Genomic DNA, 15034 nt, shown 5'->3' on the forward strand with positions numbered 1-15034 from the left:
TTTTCAACCGATCCGAACTTCCTCCTGTGAAGGAGGAAATAGACATAACATACAACTCTGCTTGCACTGAATTCCAATTCCTTGTTTCATATGAAAAAGGTATTTACATACAAATTTTAAATGTAATAGCACCATATTTCTATATTTTATGTCGAGGTTTAGGCAGCATACCTAAACTAATAAATAACAGAGTGACCCTGTTTGATCAGGTCGTAAAATGATTCACAATGCAACTGACTCACTGGTTACACCTGTTATGTGCTCCTTTGCGCTTATTCAGTGTAGTTGTGTAATGCACAATGAGACTGATATAACATCTGTTCCGTACCGGACCGCCAAAGTGGCAGAGCGTCCTTTTGAGATTTCAACGTTTTCCAGGTTTCCGATTATAAGAGCTTGCTCTTCGATAGAGCACGCTGTACGGCGTGTTTGACAATTATTAGAAGAAGCGTCGTGTTGCAATATGCAAGTGCTTAGACGTATGAGATCATACCTATTTATATTCATGCATCCACTTAAATGAATTAGTCTAAAAAATCCTGGACTAGTTATCGCACTCAGCTGTGCAATGGGACAGAACCCATTAAACAGGCAACGAGACTGTTCTGTAATCAATGTTTTGACTTGTACTTCTCAGAGAAACTGTTTCATGGTTGACGAAGGGACAAACTAAAATAAATATTATGTTGTCAGCTTTACTTGTTGTGTAGCTTGAAAACTAATTGCACGGGAAATACAGGAAGAATGATCTAATATTATCTCATTTGTACAATACTCCGATCATTCATCAGCCTGGGCCCAGATTTTCGAAGGTCTCTTAGCGCTATGATAGTCGTAAGCTAATGTTAATTTACGGCATTTACGACTGACTTAGCGCTAAGAGAGCTTCGAAAATCTAGGCCCAGACTGACACATCGACACACACTCGACCGGAAACGCTTTCGTCTACGTTAACGGTTACTCAACGTTAACAGCAACAAAGTACATATTTCTGACATAATGTGGATCATTACTTGTTCTAATATATTAGACCCGTGAAGGTCCCGGGATAGAATAGGTCTTCAGCAACCCATGCTTGTCATCAAGGGCGACTATGCTCGTCGTAAGAGGCGACTAATGGAATCGGGTGGTCAGACTCGCTGACTTGGTTGACACATGTCATCGGTTCCCAATTGAACTGATCGATGCTTATATTGTTGATCACTTGATTGTCTGGTCTAGACTCGATTATTTACAGGCCATATACATGTAGCTGAAATATTGCTGAGTGCGGTGTAAAACTAAACTCACTCACCCACTCTAAAATATTAAACGTTCAATGAGAACCGTAATTCCAAATATTTCAATGATCACATTGTCTTGGATATAATTCTATTCGCAGGATTCAGAAATGGAGAAGCTCATGAAACGAATCCTGAATCTAATTTGAGCAAGATGAAATCCAATTGATTATGCAATCGTCTGAAATAGTCAGGTCGGTGATCTCGCCATGCAGCCATCGTTAATTCTGCTGATTCATCATTTTTGCCCTAATTATTGCTTTGGAGGCCAAATTGACTGTTAAACCGTTTTGATCTGTGACCCTCCGTCAAATATGTTAATTGTCAGGCACCTCTGGGAGTATTATGGAACCAGAGGCAGGGGAGGTGAGGGAGGCATCGTTGTTGAAGATTTCATCGTTTGTTAGGTGGGATGTAATAAACTGAAGACATTTCTGCATGTATATATAACAGCATATGTTATTTAATCTCGTTTTTGCGGATGTGAGGATATTTGATTTGAAAACTAAATGTTATTATTTTTAGAGTTAGTGAATGGGTTTTATGCCACATTCATCTATATGGCGACGGTCTGTAATTAATGGGGTTTGGACCAGACAACCTGGTAATCATAATATTCTTTTAGAAAACTGAATTAATTCACCACAAACAAGGAACAGCTGGGGATGAAGGGTGGGAAGTGGGATTAGAGAGGGGCAAGCAAGAAGAAAGAAAGATGGGCGAGAGGAGGGAGAGGCACTATATCACTGTGGTTTCCGATCCATCCAACAAAGGGGATGGAAAAACCAATGTTTGATAGTACGAGTGAATGAACTGTGTTTTAAGCCACTTTACCAGTATTCCATCAATATTTCGGAGGAAAACACTGGAAAATGGCTTCACATATTGTACCCACGAGGGAATTGAACTTGGCCCTTCGGTGTGACGAGCGAGCACTTCAACCACTAGGCTACCCAACCGCCTCTTGATAGTATTAGCATTGTTGGAGTGTAGGGTGCAGTTAGTAATAACCAAAAACAACCTTTACGACAGTTATGTGTTGCTGAAGACCGATTCTAAGCAGGATCTTCACGAGTCAACCTGGGTTCGATTCCCCACATGGGTACAATGTGTGAGGCCCATTTTCTGGTGTCCCCCGCCGTGATATCGCTGGAATATTGCTAAAAGCGGCGTAAAACCAAACTCACTCACTCACTCACTCTTCACGAGTCGTTTCGGGATCGTCAGCACAAACTTGTTTTTTTGTCTAGTACATTTGACGCGTTTAGCGTCAGATCGTGTTTAGATTATGGGTACAATATTGGGATTAGGTGGTTGTTTGGGGACCGAGAATACAGTTATTAAGTGTTTGGACACTATGCGTTCTAAGATAAGATTTCCGTCCAGTCTTTGAACACATTCCAAATTAAATTTAGATACAGGAAAGATTTCATTGTAAATTCTTTACAGTGTTTCCTTTATATTGTATTTCGTAAGGTCATGATAGATTTTATTTCTGTCTACCTTAACTACAAAGTCTGCATAGTTTTCTATACGAACAAACCGTGGAATCAGTTTCATGTGGTCAAACATTTTTCATGTCAAAGTTGTGACATTAATGAATTCCGTACCTCTGACAGACACAAATGAAGTTGTCACAATGGAGTTTAAATATAAGGACGTACACAATACTGGTTTGCATGATTAACCTCGTCAGAAATGTGTGCTGTATATACAATCATATTAATCAATCATAATATATCACCGAATATAATCCTGACCGATACCATCAATACCGGTATTACTTGCTGCACGATATATCGTGTAGGTGTCTCGTGTCAGAACGTTTCAACTCAAGATATTGACGCAATCAATATGATCTGTGTGCAAAACAACTTCAAATCATCATCAGCGACGCGTACTGACAATGACAAGTCCCTCAGAGATCCAGTTAGTGAGTTATATTGTGGTCGTCAGCGTGTCGTGAGATGTAGCTGTGCTAATAGTAAAAGATAGCCAACAAGCAGGCGTAAATGTTTTAAAGCCCAAGTTCTCCGTAACTCCAAGTGTCATTTCAGTTTAGACTGTAAACATAAACGCTAATGAATCGAATGTAACCGATCAGTCCCTTTAGTTACCAACAGGACATTAATAAAACAAACAAGCATACAAATCGTTGTTTATTTTTCATTCTTGATCAGGTCTTGATTTCAGTAAATATGTTGAATGAATCAGTGTAGATTTCAGGAAATATGTATTTTCGAATCCCCAGATGGCTAATATGCGTGAAGCTCATTTCTGGTGTTCACCGTCATGCTGCTGCTGGAATATTGCCAAGAATCGCGTAAAACCAAACTCAGTCAGTTATTCAGTTTAAGTCACATTCTCTGACGTCAAGATACACAAACACCTATTGAACAAAGGGGAATTATGTAACTAGGTATGCTTCGTAAAAAGTTATTAAGAAAGTTAAGAAATTTTGTAAGAATTTGTTCGTTTCAGATGAAACTCCGGTCCCATATTGGCCAACTTGTACTAACAAATTTCAAAACACGTTGTAGGGATGCTGTTATTAAATGGCAGTCTGCAGCTGGCTATCCGGCCAATCAAAACATCCACCTGATCAAAGGAACTAGCATCTGTAATACGTTTTGAGTGAAACATACCATTAGATAAAATAACACCTTGAAGTTATTCAATAGACACTTTTCATGAAACGACTGTGAGTGGTTGGGTGGTTTGTTGTTTAACGCCAGACCAGACAATCCAGTGATTGGCATCATGAGTATCGATCTATGCTGACATGCGTCAACTAAGTCAGCGAGCCTGACCAACAGATCTCGTTAGTCATCTTTTACGACAACCATAGACTACTGAAGACTGATTTTCACGGGTAGCACTGAAAGCGGATGACCGCTCGTCTCCGTTCGTGTCGAGTGGGAGGAAGTAGGAGAGGAAGGGTACGTAGGGCATGTCATAGCCTAGGTTACGGACGCGCCCATGAGACGGAAGTATCTCAAACGACCATGAGTGAGTGAGTTTAGTTTTACGCCGCACTCAGCAATATACCAGTTATATGGCCGAGATCTGTAAATAATCGAGTCTAGACCAGAGAATCCAGTGATCAACAACATAAACATCGATCTGCGCAATTGGGAACCGATGACATGTGTCAATCAAGTCAGCGAGTCTGACCACCCGATCCAGTTAGTCGCCTCCGACGATAAGCATATTCGCCTTTCATGGCAAGCATAGGTTACTGAAGACCTATTCTACCAGGGGATCTTCACGGGCCTCAAACGATCATGAAGATCCGCAACAGCATGATAGTTATCCATCTTTTCTGATCAAATAACAAATTAAGTCTAATCTGAATTAATTCATTGTCAGGAGTCAGGTGGGTCCTTATTCTCGAAACGTTGGTATCCCTAAGAATTCTTAACTTTGATCGTAGCCAATGTCTTAAGAACGGGCTTAAGAATTCGTACGGCTACGTACGTTTCAAGAATAGCTAGTCTGGTTCGCGGACTCAATGGAAGAAGGCCCATGTATATTTGTAGGCCGCTTCGGGAGAATGTACAGTGGAATGTTATGCAGAAAAGTGGCATAGTTGATATATAGTAGGTGGTAGTCAGATCCGGTGAGAGTCACTGCATAACTTTTGCAGCACATAGTGTTGGTATGATGTGGGACAAATCCCGACCTGATGTAGACGTTTTCCAACTATCTATCTGCTGCTACAAAACGCAGACACATTGCAAGAGCGAATGAGGGATTCGAAAGCATATCAATGGATTCACGAACGCGCTAAAGGACGTAATTCTGATCTGCAAATTGCTCTACTGCTCTTTAGGAGACAGTACATCATGAGCATTTCAGTGCGTGCGTGCGTTCGGAAAAAGAATATTCTCTTAGTCATGAAGCCCAACCACACGAACCAGTGCCCGATATATACTTATGTCCTACAAACTCCTATTGCATCCAGGCGTGAAGAGTGTCGCAGCTCGTTGGGCAGAGTAGCGTCTCTAGAGCACACCTGGAGCGTGACAATATTCGAATCCCAGTTCACCCCGGTTATGGTCCATGTTATATTGGTACCATACATGTGCTTATGTCTTCCACCAAAGTGGTAGAGGTCAAAGAGCTGTATCGCAGAGTTGTCCACTAGAACTGACATACATGTACTCTAACACTGTTAAATATACAGACATACTGAACCCCAGAAATGTGTGGAAATGTACCCAAACCACAATCAGCTTACAGAATGTAGCAAAAGTACGAGTCCATTTGCTTGATTGAACTGTCACATTGCTGTATTAGATACATAGGCACTGGCGTGGTATCATTTGGGTGCATTATAAGAAACGAACATAGCAACGAATATTTCAGGGTACACAATACCACCCCCCCCCCCCCCCCCCCCCCCCCCCCCCAGGCGAACGGTAATAACTTCTTGCGGTTTCGGGTTTCGCTTGAGGATTATGGAGATGTGTGACGTTTAGGGTACCGGGTACATTTCTGCATTTTGACGTACGTCTGTGAGATACTGCCTGGTTGAAATCGTGGCCCCATAAAGACTTGAGCCAAGTATTCAAGAGTTACTTCCCTTTAATCCACATATTTCTTTCTCCCATAATCAAGACGTGTTTTTAATCTAAGCTGTCAACCGCCTGATTTCATTTAATCAAACAAAATAGAGCATACAGACATTCTGTGAATAAACACATTTATTACAAAATAATAATGAATAAAAATACACGACAGCCATTTCTTTTGATATTTCTGTTTTAGAAAACCTATAAAAAACATTTATCCCATATAACGCTACAAAATGTTTCATAATTCTTTAAATAGCAGCTTTATTCAACATATCCTCTCCACGGTCCAGTAGACAGTTTGGGTCCGATTGACAGTCTTTTTCTGTGTTCCCTGCCGTGATGTTGCAGCGATATTGGTGCAAACCGTGCAATAACATAAGCACTCGCTCATTTCATATAGTTTCTGAGTTAAATGAACCACAGAGGATCCTTGGTTTGAGGCTCTAGTTCGTATTAGGTTGTAAATGAGAAAAATCATTTAACTATCTCTTAGAGTTAGTGTAAATTTGCTAATGAGAATTTAGGACAAGAAATCCATAGCTCACGCAAGTCAGTGGTCTTGTGATGAGTTTGTTACATCAAGTCAGACAGAAACCTTTCCTGTCAGACAGGCCTTCGTTGTTATCACGCAGAGAGACTGATGAGACTGCCAACGTAGATTGTTTCATTCCTCCTGGCCTGTCATCCAGCCAAGGCTCTCAGAAAACACCACGGACTCCATTGTGATACGTACCCTGTGTAGGTAGCCACTTGCTCAGTACGTCTTCCGAATATCGTCTTCAGTTCAAACGTCTAAATCACACACACGTACACATACATACTAAACCACACTTCCATCACCATACTATTTCCCTAAAACGTGCTCTAACACCACCCGGTGCTGTTGTCTTCACAACTCATCGTGTTGACAAACACAGGCGTCTTTCTGTGAGTCTTTATAAGGCTTGCATCCTAAAGTCAACGTGCTGGCATACATGAGATCCGCCGTTGACCGACAACCTACAACACGATCGTCAAAAAACAGGAGAGATCAAACAGTGCATAGACTGATGTTCAAAATTCATGCACTTAAATAGAACGCAAGTGTTCGTATGGCTGGTTGTACTAGTTCAATCTCATGCTCTCGAATAGTGTTAGCCCACTGAGATACAATGCTGCTGTTTAATACTGACACTCAGATTCGGACCCGACACGAGTTGTATTATTCTTTGTTGCCCAGAGCTGGCAAGGTATGGAGTACCGTCAGACCCTCCCTCTCCAAGACGAGGGAATACAAACATGTACTCTATATGAATGGATTCAAAACTGATTCACGCCAGCTTTGCGAAAACCCAAACACCCATCCCAACTCTGTTCGTCTGTGTATTGTTATTCGACTTCAATGAGCAAAACCAGCTGACCACAGCCTGTAAAAACATCAGACTTAAGCAGACAAGCCAGTATGTTCATCCCATTCATTGAGGCAAAACGTAGATTGTAACCCAGAAATGAATATCTATGTCAGTGAAGTGTCCAATTTAGAAATTCAATACACGTTGCCACACAATATACGAAAATGATCTTACCGCCGGTGATATCTTGACTCGCTATTCCTCCTAACGTATCACAGACGTTGTTGAGACAGTCCTTGAAGTCATCGTCGCACTTCACCTTGTCATTGTTGCACGTGTCGTAACAATAGTCGTGGTTGTCGCAACACTTCGTCACCGCCGGTAATGCACTTGTGTCGAGCTGAGGGAACAACACGTGTACAATTAGTGGGAGTGACTAGGAGCACGGTTTAACGTCGCTTTTAATATAAAATCAGCTCGATGACAGGTAATAATTTGACTGTTGTGGAAGGAAGGAAGTAATCGGGTCGAACTAGCAGGAATGATGCTGACAAACTTGGGAACAATCGAACCACAGACAATAAGTTTTGGTCACGCCTATTGAACAAGAAAGTATAAATCTCTCAAGCGATATTCGACGCCTCAGACGAGAGTGAGCCTGTTCACGTGGTGGTATGAGAAACAGCATTAAGACTGCATAAAAAAATAAATGTTTCTCCGGCAAATTGTTTACAAAAAATGACGAGGGCTGTAGAACATTTTTTTTTTAAATCGATAGAAAAAAATGACGAGGGAGGAACACATTTTTATTCTTTCTCTCAGAAATACGGCCACGTGTTGAGGAGTTGTAGATTCAGTCACACCTGTTCCTACAGACACCCTTAAAGTGGACAATGGATGATCAGGACGCGGCAAAGTCAAAATTATTTTTTAAAAGGCAACAAAAACTGTTAAGCGCACAAATAAAAGTGACGCGCCGATGCCCAACAAACATTTCACTTTTTTATTTAGCCTAACAAGTTGTATTCGGAGTGGTTTCCGTGACAATGTCCTACAGATTCCCTATCTGAGAACAGCACTAGACTAGAAGCCATCATGCAGTCGAGAACAAGCTAAAATACACCTAAGCAAACACAGTCTACAGAGTGGTACTAACGTTTGATTAAATCTCCAGGTCTAAGCTTCAATCAATAGCCATTGGTGAGTTGACATAACCTTAAGTGTTCACACTTTTAAGAGCAGAGAACAGATACTATCAAACAGTTCCCAACGGATGATTAAAAAACAATAGTAGATATGCCGCCCAATTACCGTAATTGGTCTAAGATCGTATCGTTTCGTTGAAGTTGCTATGAATTAACAAGAAATGGTTTCTTATTGGGTTTTTTATATACCGAAAAGACACTCGACGCTGCGCACACTATGCGACAGCAGCTACATTAATGAGGCACCTGTGATGCCTTGTTGCTGTTTATATTGTGTAGATTATTACATACGTTTGTTTGTTTGTTTGTTGTCTAACAACGCACGCAGCAATATCTGAGCTATATAGCGGCGGTCTGTAAATAATGGAGTCTGGATCAGACAATGGTTCAACCTGTGTTGAACCAAGTCAGCAAGTCTAAACACCCGATCGCGTTATTCGCTTCTAAGACAAGCATGGATTATTGAAGGTCAGTTCCCTCGCGGAACCTCAAGGGTAGATAACTTTGCCATTTTGTGACGATGTTACGGTTGATGTATCTGCCGTGTACATCCATAAACAGAAATTAGCTGACGTCATTTCTTAAGCACTAACGGAACGGACACCTAAAGATATACTTTACATTAATGTTTAGCGCACGCGTTGTGCATCAAATATATCTGTTGCAGTCTTTTAGTATCTATCTTCGCTACATAGTCGAGCATACTCTCAATTTGGGACATTAAGTATATTTGTATTTCATATGAAACCCGTATCTCTTTAGAGAATGCTGATCAAACAATTAACACATTTATCTTCTTTCTTTCCATCAACATTTGCAATTAAATTAATGAAATGTCTTGAATCCGAGTCACATCATGAGAAATTAGATGTAAGATATCTATTCGCCGGCAAGTTGTAGTGTTGTACTACAGGAAATAATCCTCGATTCTAAAGGGACCGATATGAAGCTGATAATCATCTCTGCATGCAGGTAAACGCTCTTGTCCCCCAGTGTGTTACAGGCTAAACTACAACGTTGTTGCCTCCATGACGACTTAATCATGCCTATCAGTTAGACCCTTTGAAACCGTATCTTCTTGTGGTATCTGGAAAACAGCTGATATGATCTTACACCCAAGGCAAACAATCAAGGCAGGTCTCGCAAGACACCATATTAACAGTCCAAGAAATAACGAGACAGTGTGCACCGTGGTACTAACTGAAGTGCATCACCCTAATTGATTCAGTCACGGCAGAACCAACTCGACGTGGGTGCGAACACGGCCCGGGGTAATTACAGCGCCCCTAAAATAAAATAGGGTACCTGGTTTTAAAGCACCCTTGATATAAACGTTGTTGCAAAATAAAATAACAAAACAGATCATTACATATACATATACAATTTATGTGTAAAGGAGGTGTGATTGTTTTCAGTGGACACAAGGATAACACCTATTTGAGTCATGATCATCATCGTCATTTGTTGGAGCGTCATAATAATCTCGCCACTAATCATCGTCATTTGTTGGAGCGTCATAATAATCTCGCCTCTAATCATCGTCATTTGTTGGAGCGTCATAATAATCTCGCCACTAATCATCGTCATTTGTTGGAGCGTCATAATAATCTCGCCTCTAATCATCGTCATTTGTTGGAGCGTCATAATAATCTCGCCACTAATCATCGTCATTTGTTGGAGCGTCATAATAATCTCGCCTCTAATCATCGTCATTTGTTGGAGCGTCATAATAATCTCGCCACTAATCATCGTCATTTGTTGGAGCGTCATAACAATGTCGCCACTAATCTATATAATAACAGATACACATTCACTATACCGCCATACAATAATAACACTGCAGACAAGGAGTGAATTACTAGCCCAGCAGTCAGGAAAGACTTGTGAAATATACTGCAACGAGCAGCTCAATAAAATATACATACTGGCCCGTTAGTCAAGGCAATTGTTTTACAAAGAGGCATTTCGTCGTCGAGTTTACATATAATGCATAAGGTAAACATGGGTGCTGTCCTCGAAGTGATTCGAGCTCTTGGCCAAAGTTCGAGCGACGAGGACACACTGACGATGTTGGAATTAGCCACAGGGTGCGCCTCATTGACTGTTAAGTCAAACTACGATAACAGGAAGTATTCGCTGGAGTACCAACATATAGGACAAACAAATGTTAGTATTATTATGTAACGTTGGTAAGAATCTCCTTTAATGACCAAGTTATTTCACTTAAATAAAATATTTTTCACATCGTTGTTGACCAAATTTCACGAAGGTAGAACTACAGCATGAAAATAGGCTGTTTTGTCTTTTAAGAAGAATTCAGAGAAAGACTGAAGCACTGGTGAAAAAAATGCCGTTTTCGTTATTAATATTCCCTAAAATAATCTAAATGAATGAGTAACTGTTAAAAAGAGACAGTTTCAGGTATTAAACCAGGCAATGGTCGATAGTTCTGAGAGTGACGTTGTAAACACTAATGGCATGATAAATTCTTCGCTTAAATAAATACGGAAATCCGCTCTACGATTAAAACTGACAGTTCTAGAGAAAAGAAAGGATCACCGTATAAGAACTACTCATCTTTATTACTTATATAATTTGAAATCATGAATTAATCATTCTTGGGAGACTTGTGACTAGCTGGAATATGATGTTATTAAGCATACCTCGAGGCCAAAAGAACCACACCCATTACTTCTCGGCTTATCTCTCTTCTTTGGCTTTGGTTTCGCGCCTAAAAATAAACATAATAATTATGTGACGTGGTTACATATGTAGAATATTAAAATTAATTCAAAGAAATTATTACGAAATGATCGACAAACTGAATTACTCTTTCCAAACAAATTGCATGAGTAAAATTTGATTAGTCCGTTAATTAACATATTTACAGATCGTGGTTAAATTATGGACTCGAATGTTTTGGATTTGATTACCAAGTATAGATCACACAGGTCTGTAATTAATGGGGTTTGGACCAGACAACCTGGTAATCATAATATTCTTTTAGAAAACTGAATTAATTCACCACAAACAAGGAACAGCTGGGGATGAAGGGTGGGAAGTGGGATTAGAGAGGGGCAAGCAAGAAGAAAGAAAGATGGGCGAGAGGAGGGAGAGGCACTATATCACTGTGGTTTCCGATCCATCCAACAAAGGGGATGGAAAAACCAATGTTTGATAGTACGAGTGAATGAACTGTGTTTTAAGCCACTTTACCAGTATTCCATCAATATTTCGGAGGAAAACACTGGAAAATGGCTTCACATATTGTACCCACGAGGGAATTGAACTTGGCCCTTCGGTGTGACGAGCGAGCACTTCAACCACTAGGCTACCCAACCGCCTCTTGATAGTATTAGCATTGTTGGAGTGTAGGGTGCAGTTAGTAATAACCAAAAACAACCTTTACGACAGTTATGTGTTGCTGAAGACCGATTCTAAGCAGGATCTTCACGAGTCAACCTGGGTTCGATTCCCCACATGGGTACAATGTGTGAGGCCCATTTTCTGGTGTCCCCCGCCGTGATATCGCTGGAATATTGCTAAAAGCGGCGTAAAACCAAACTCACTCACTCACTCACTCTTCACGAATCGTTTCGGGATCGTCAGCACAAACTTGTTTTTTTGTCTAGTACATTTGACGCGTTTAGCGTCAGATCGTGTTTAGATTATGGGTACAATATTGGGATTAGGTGGTTGTTTGGGGACCGAGAATACAGTTATTAAGTGTTTGGACACTATGCGTTCTAAGATAAGATTTCCGTCCAGTCTTTGAACACATTCCAAATTAAATTTAGATACAGGAAAGATTTCATTGTAAATTCTTTACAGTGTTTCCTTTATATTGTATTTCGTAAGGTCATGATAGATTTTATTTCTGTCTACCTTAACTACAAAGTCTGCATAGTTTTCTATACGAACAAACCGTGGAATCAGTTTCATGTGGTCAAACATTTTTCATGTCAAAGTTGTGACATTAATGAATTCCGTACCTCTGACAGACACAAATGAAGTTGTCACAATGGAGTTTAAATATAAGGACGTACACAATACTGGTTTGCATGATTAACCTCGTCAGAAATGTGTGCTGTATATACAATCATATTAATCAATCATAATATATCACCGAATATAATCCTGACCGATACCATCAATACCGGTATTACTTGCTGCACGATATATCGTGTAGGTGTCTCGTGTCAGAACGTTTCAACTCAAGATATTGACGCAATCAATATGATCTGTGTGCAAAACAACTTCAAATCATCATGATCAGCGACGCGTACTGACAATGACAAGTCCCTCAGAGATCCAGTTAGTGAGTTATATTGTGGTCGTCAGCGTGTCGTGAGATGTAGCTGTGCTAATAGTAAAAGATAGCCAACAAGCAGGCGTAAATGTTTTAAAGCCCAAGTTCTCCGTAACTCCAAGTGTCATTTCAGTTTAGACTGTAAACATAAACGCTAATGAATCGAATGTAACCGATCAGTCCCTTTAGTTACCAACAGGACATTAATAAAACAAACAAGCATACAAATCGTTGTTTATTTTTCATTCTTGATCAGGTCTTGATTTCAGTAAATATGTTGAATGAATCAGTGTAGATTTCAGGAAATATGTATTTTCGAATCCCCAGATGGCTAATATGCGTGAAGCTCATTTCTGGTGTTCACCGTCATGCTGCTGCTGGAATATTGCCAAGAATCGCGTAAAACCAAACTCAGTCAGTTATTCAGTTTAAGTCACATTCTCTGACGTCAAGATACACAAACACCTATTGAACAAAGGGGAATTATGTAACTAGGTATGCTTCGTAAAAAGTTATTAAGAAAGTTAAGAAATTTTGTAAGAATTTGTTCGTTTCAGATGAAACTCCGGTCCCATATTGGCCAACTTGTACTAACAAATTTCAAAACACGTTGTAGGGATGCTGTTATTAAATGGCAGTCTGCAGCTGGCTATCCGGCCAATCAAAACATCCACCTGATCAAAGGAACTAGCATCTGTAATACGTTTTGAGTTAAACATACCATTAGATAAAATAACACCTTGAAGTTATTCAATAGACACTTTTCATGAAACGACTGTGAGTGGTTGGGTGGTTTGTTGTTTAACGCCAGACCAGACAATCCAGTGATTGGCATCATGAGTATCGATCTATGCTGACATGCGTCAACTAAGTCAGCGAGCCTGACCAACAGATCTCGTTAGTCATCTTTTACGACAACCATAGACTACTGAAGACTGATTTTCACGGGTAGCACTGAAAGCGGATGACCGCTCGTCTCCGTTCGTGTCGAGTGGGAGGAAGTAGGAGAGGAAGGGTACGTAGGGCATGTCATAGCCTAGGTTACGGACGCGCCCATGAGACGGAAGTATCTCAAACGACCATGAGTGAGTGAGTTTAGTTTTACGCCGCACTCAGCAATATACCAGTTATATGGCCGAGATCTGTAAATAATCGAGTCTAGACCAGAGAATCCAGTGATCAACAACATAAACATCGATCTGCGCAATTGGGAACCGATGACATGTGTCAATCAAGTCAGCGAGTCTGACCACCCGATCCAGTTAGTCGCCTCCGACGATAAGCATATTCGCCTTTCATGGCAAGCATAGGTTACTGAAGACCTATTCTACCAGGGGATCTTCACGGGCCTCAAACGATCATGAAGATCCGCAACAGCATGATAGTTATCCATCTTTTCTGATCAAATAACAAATTAAGTCTAATCTGAATTAATTCATTGTCAGGAGTCAGGTGGGTCCTTATTCTCGAAACGTTGGTATCCCTAAGAATTCTTAACTTTGATCGTAGCCAATGTCTTAAGAACGGGCTTAAGAATTCGTACGGCTACGTACGTTTCAAGAATAGCTAGTCTGGTTCGCGGGCTCAATGGAAGAAGGCCCATGTATATTTGTAGGCCGCTTCGGGAGAATGTACAGTGGAATGTTATGCAGAAAAGTGGCATAGTTGATATATAGTAGGTGGTAGTCAGATCCGGTGAGAGTCACTGCATAACTTTTGCAGCACATAGTGTTGGTATGATGTGGGACAAATCCCGACCTGATGTAGACGTTTTCCAACTATCTATCTGCTGCTACAAAACGCAGACACATTGCAAGAGCGAATGAGGGATTCGAAAGCATATCAATGGATTCACGAACGCGCTAAAGGACGTAATTCTGATCTGCAAATTGCTCTACTGCTCTTTAGGAGACAGTACATCATGAGCATTTCAGTGCGTGCGTGCGTTCGGAAAAAGAATATTCTCTTAGTCATGAAGCCCAACCACACGAACCAGTGCCCGATATATACTTATGTCCTACAAACTCCTATTGCATCCAGGCGTGAAGAGTGTCGCAGCTCGTTGGGCAGAGTAGCGTCTCTAGAGCACACCTGGAGCGTGACAATATTCGAATCCCAGTTCACCCCGGTTCTGGTCCATGTTATATTGGTACCATACATGTGCTTATGTCTTCCACCAAAGTGGTAGAGGTCAAAGAGCTGTATCGCAGAGTTGTCCACTAGAACTGACATACATGTACTCTAACACTGTTAAATATACAGACATACTGAACCCCAGAAATGTGTGGAAATGTACCCAAACCACAATCAGCTTACAGAATGTAGCAAAAGT

The 15034-nt window shown here is 40.7% G+C and overlaps 1 protein-coding gene across 1 annotated transcript; it reads right to left on the reverse strand.

Annotated features, from left to right (window-relative positions):
* Positions 1-6028: 6028 nt before the first annotated feature.
* Positions 6029-14862, reverse strand: LOC137283948 (group XIIA secretory phospholipase A2-like). The gene is made up of 4 exons (XM_067815620.1): positions 14724-14862; positions 11057-11124; positions 7423-7588; positions 6029-6856 (listed from the first exon to the last, which is right to left on the reverse strand). Exons 1-4 carry the CDS (start codon positions 14860-14862, stop codon positions 6747-6749), a joined length of 483 nt encoding a protein of 160 aa, XP_067671721.1. The 3' UTR covers positions 6029-6746.
* Positions 14863-15034: the final 172 nt, after the last annotated feature.

The sequence above is a fragment of the Haliotis asinina genome, chromosome 5, assembly GCF_037392515.1.
Source record: "Haliotis asinina isolate JCU_RB_2024 chromosome 5, JCU_Hal_asi_v2, whole genome shotgun sequence".
In the NCBI taxonomy this organism is placed as follows: domain Eukaryota; kingdom Metazoa; phylum Mollusca; class Gastropoda; order Lepetellida; family Haliotidae; genus Haliotis; species Haliotis asinina.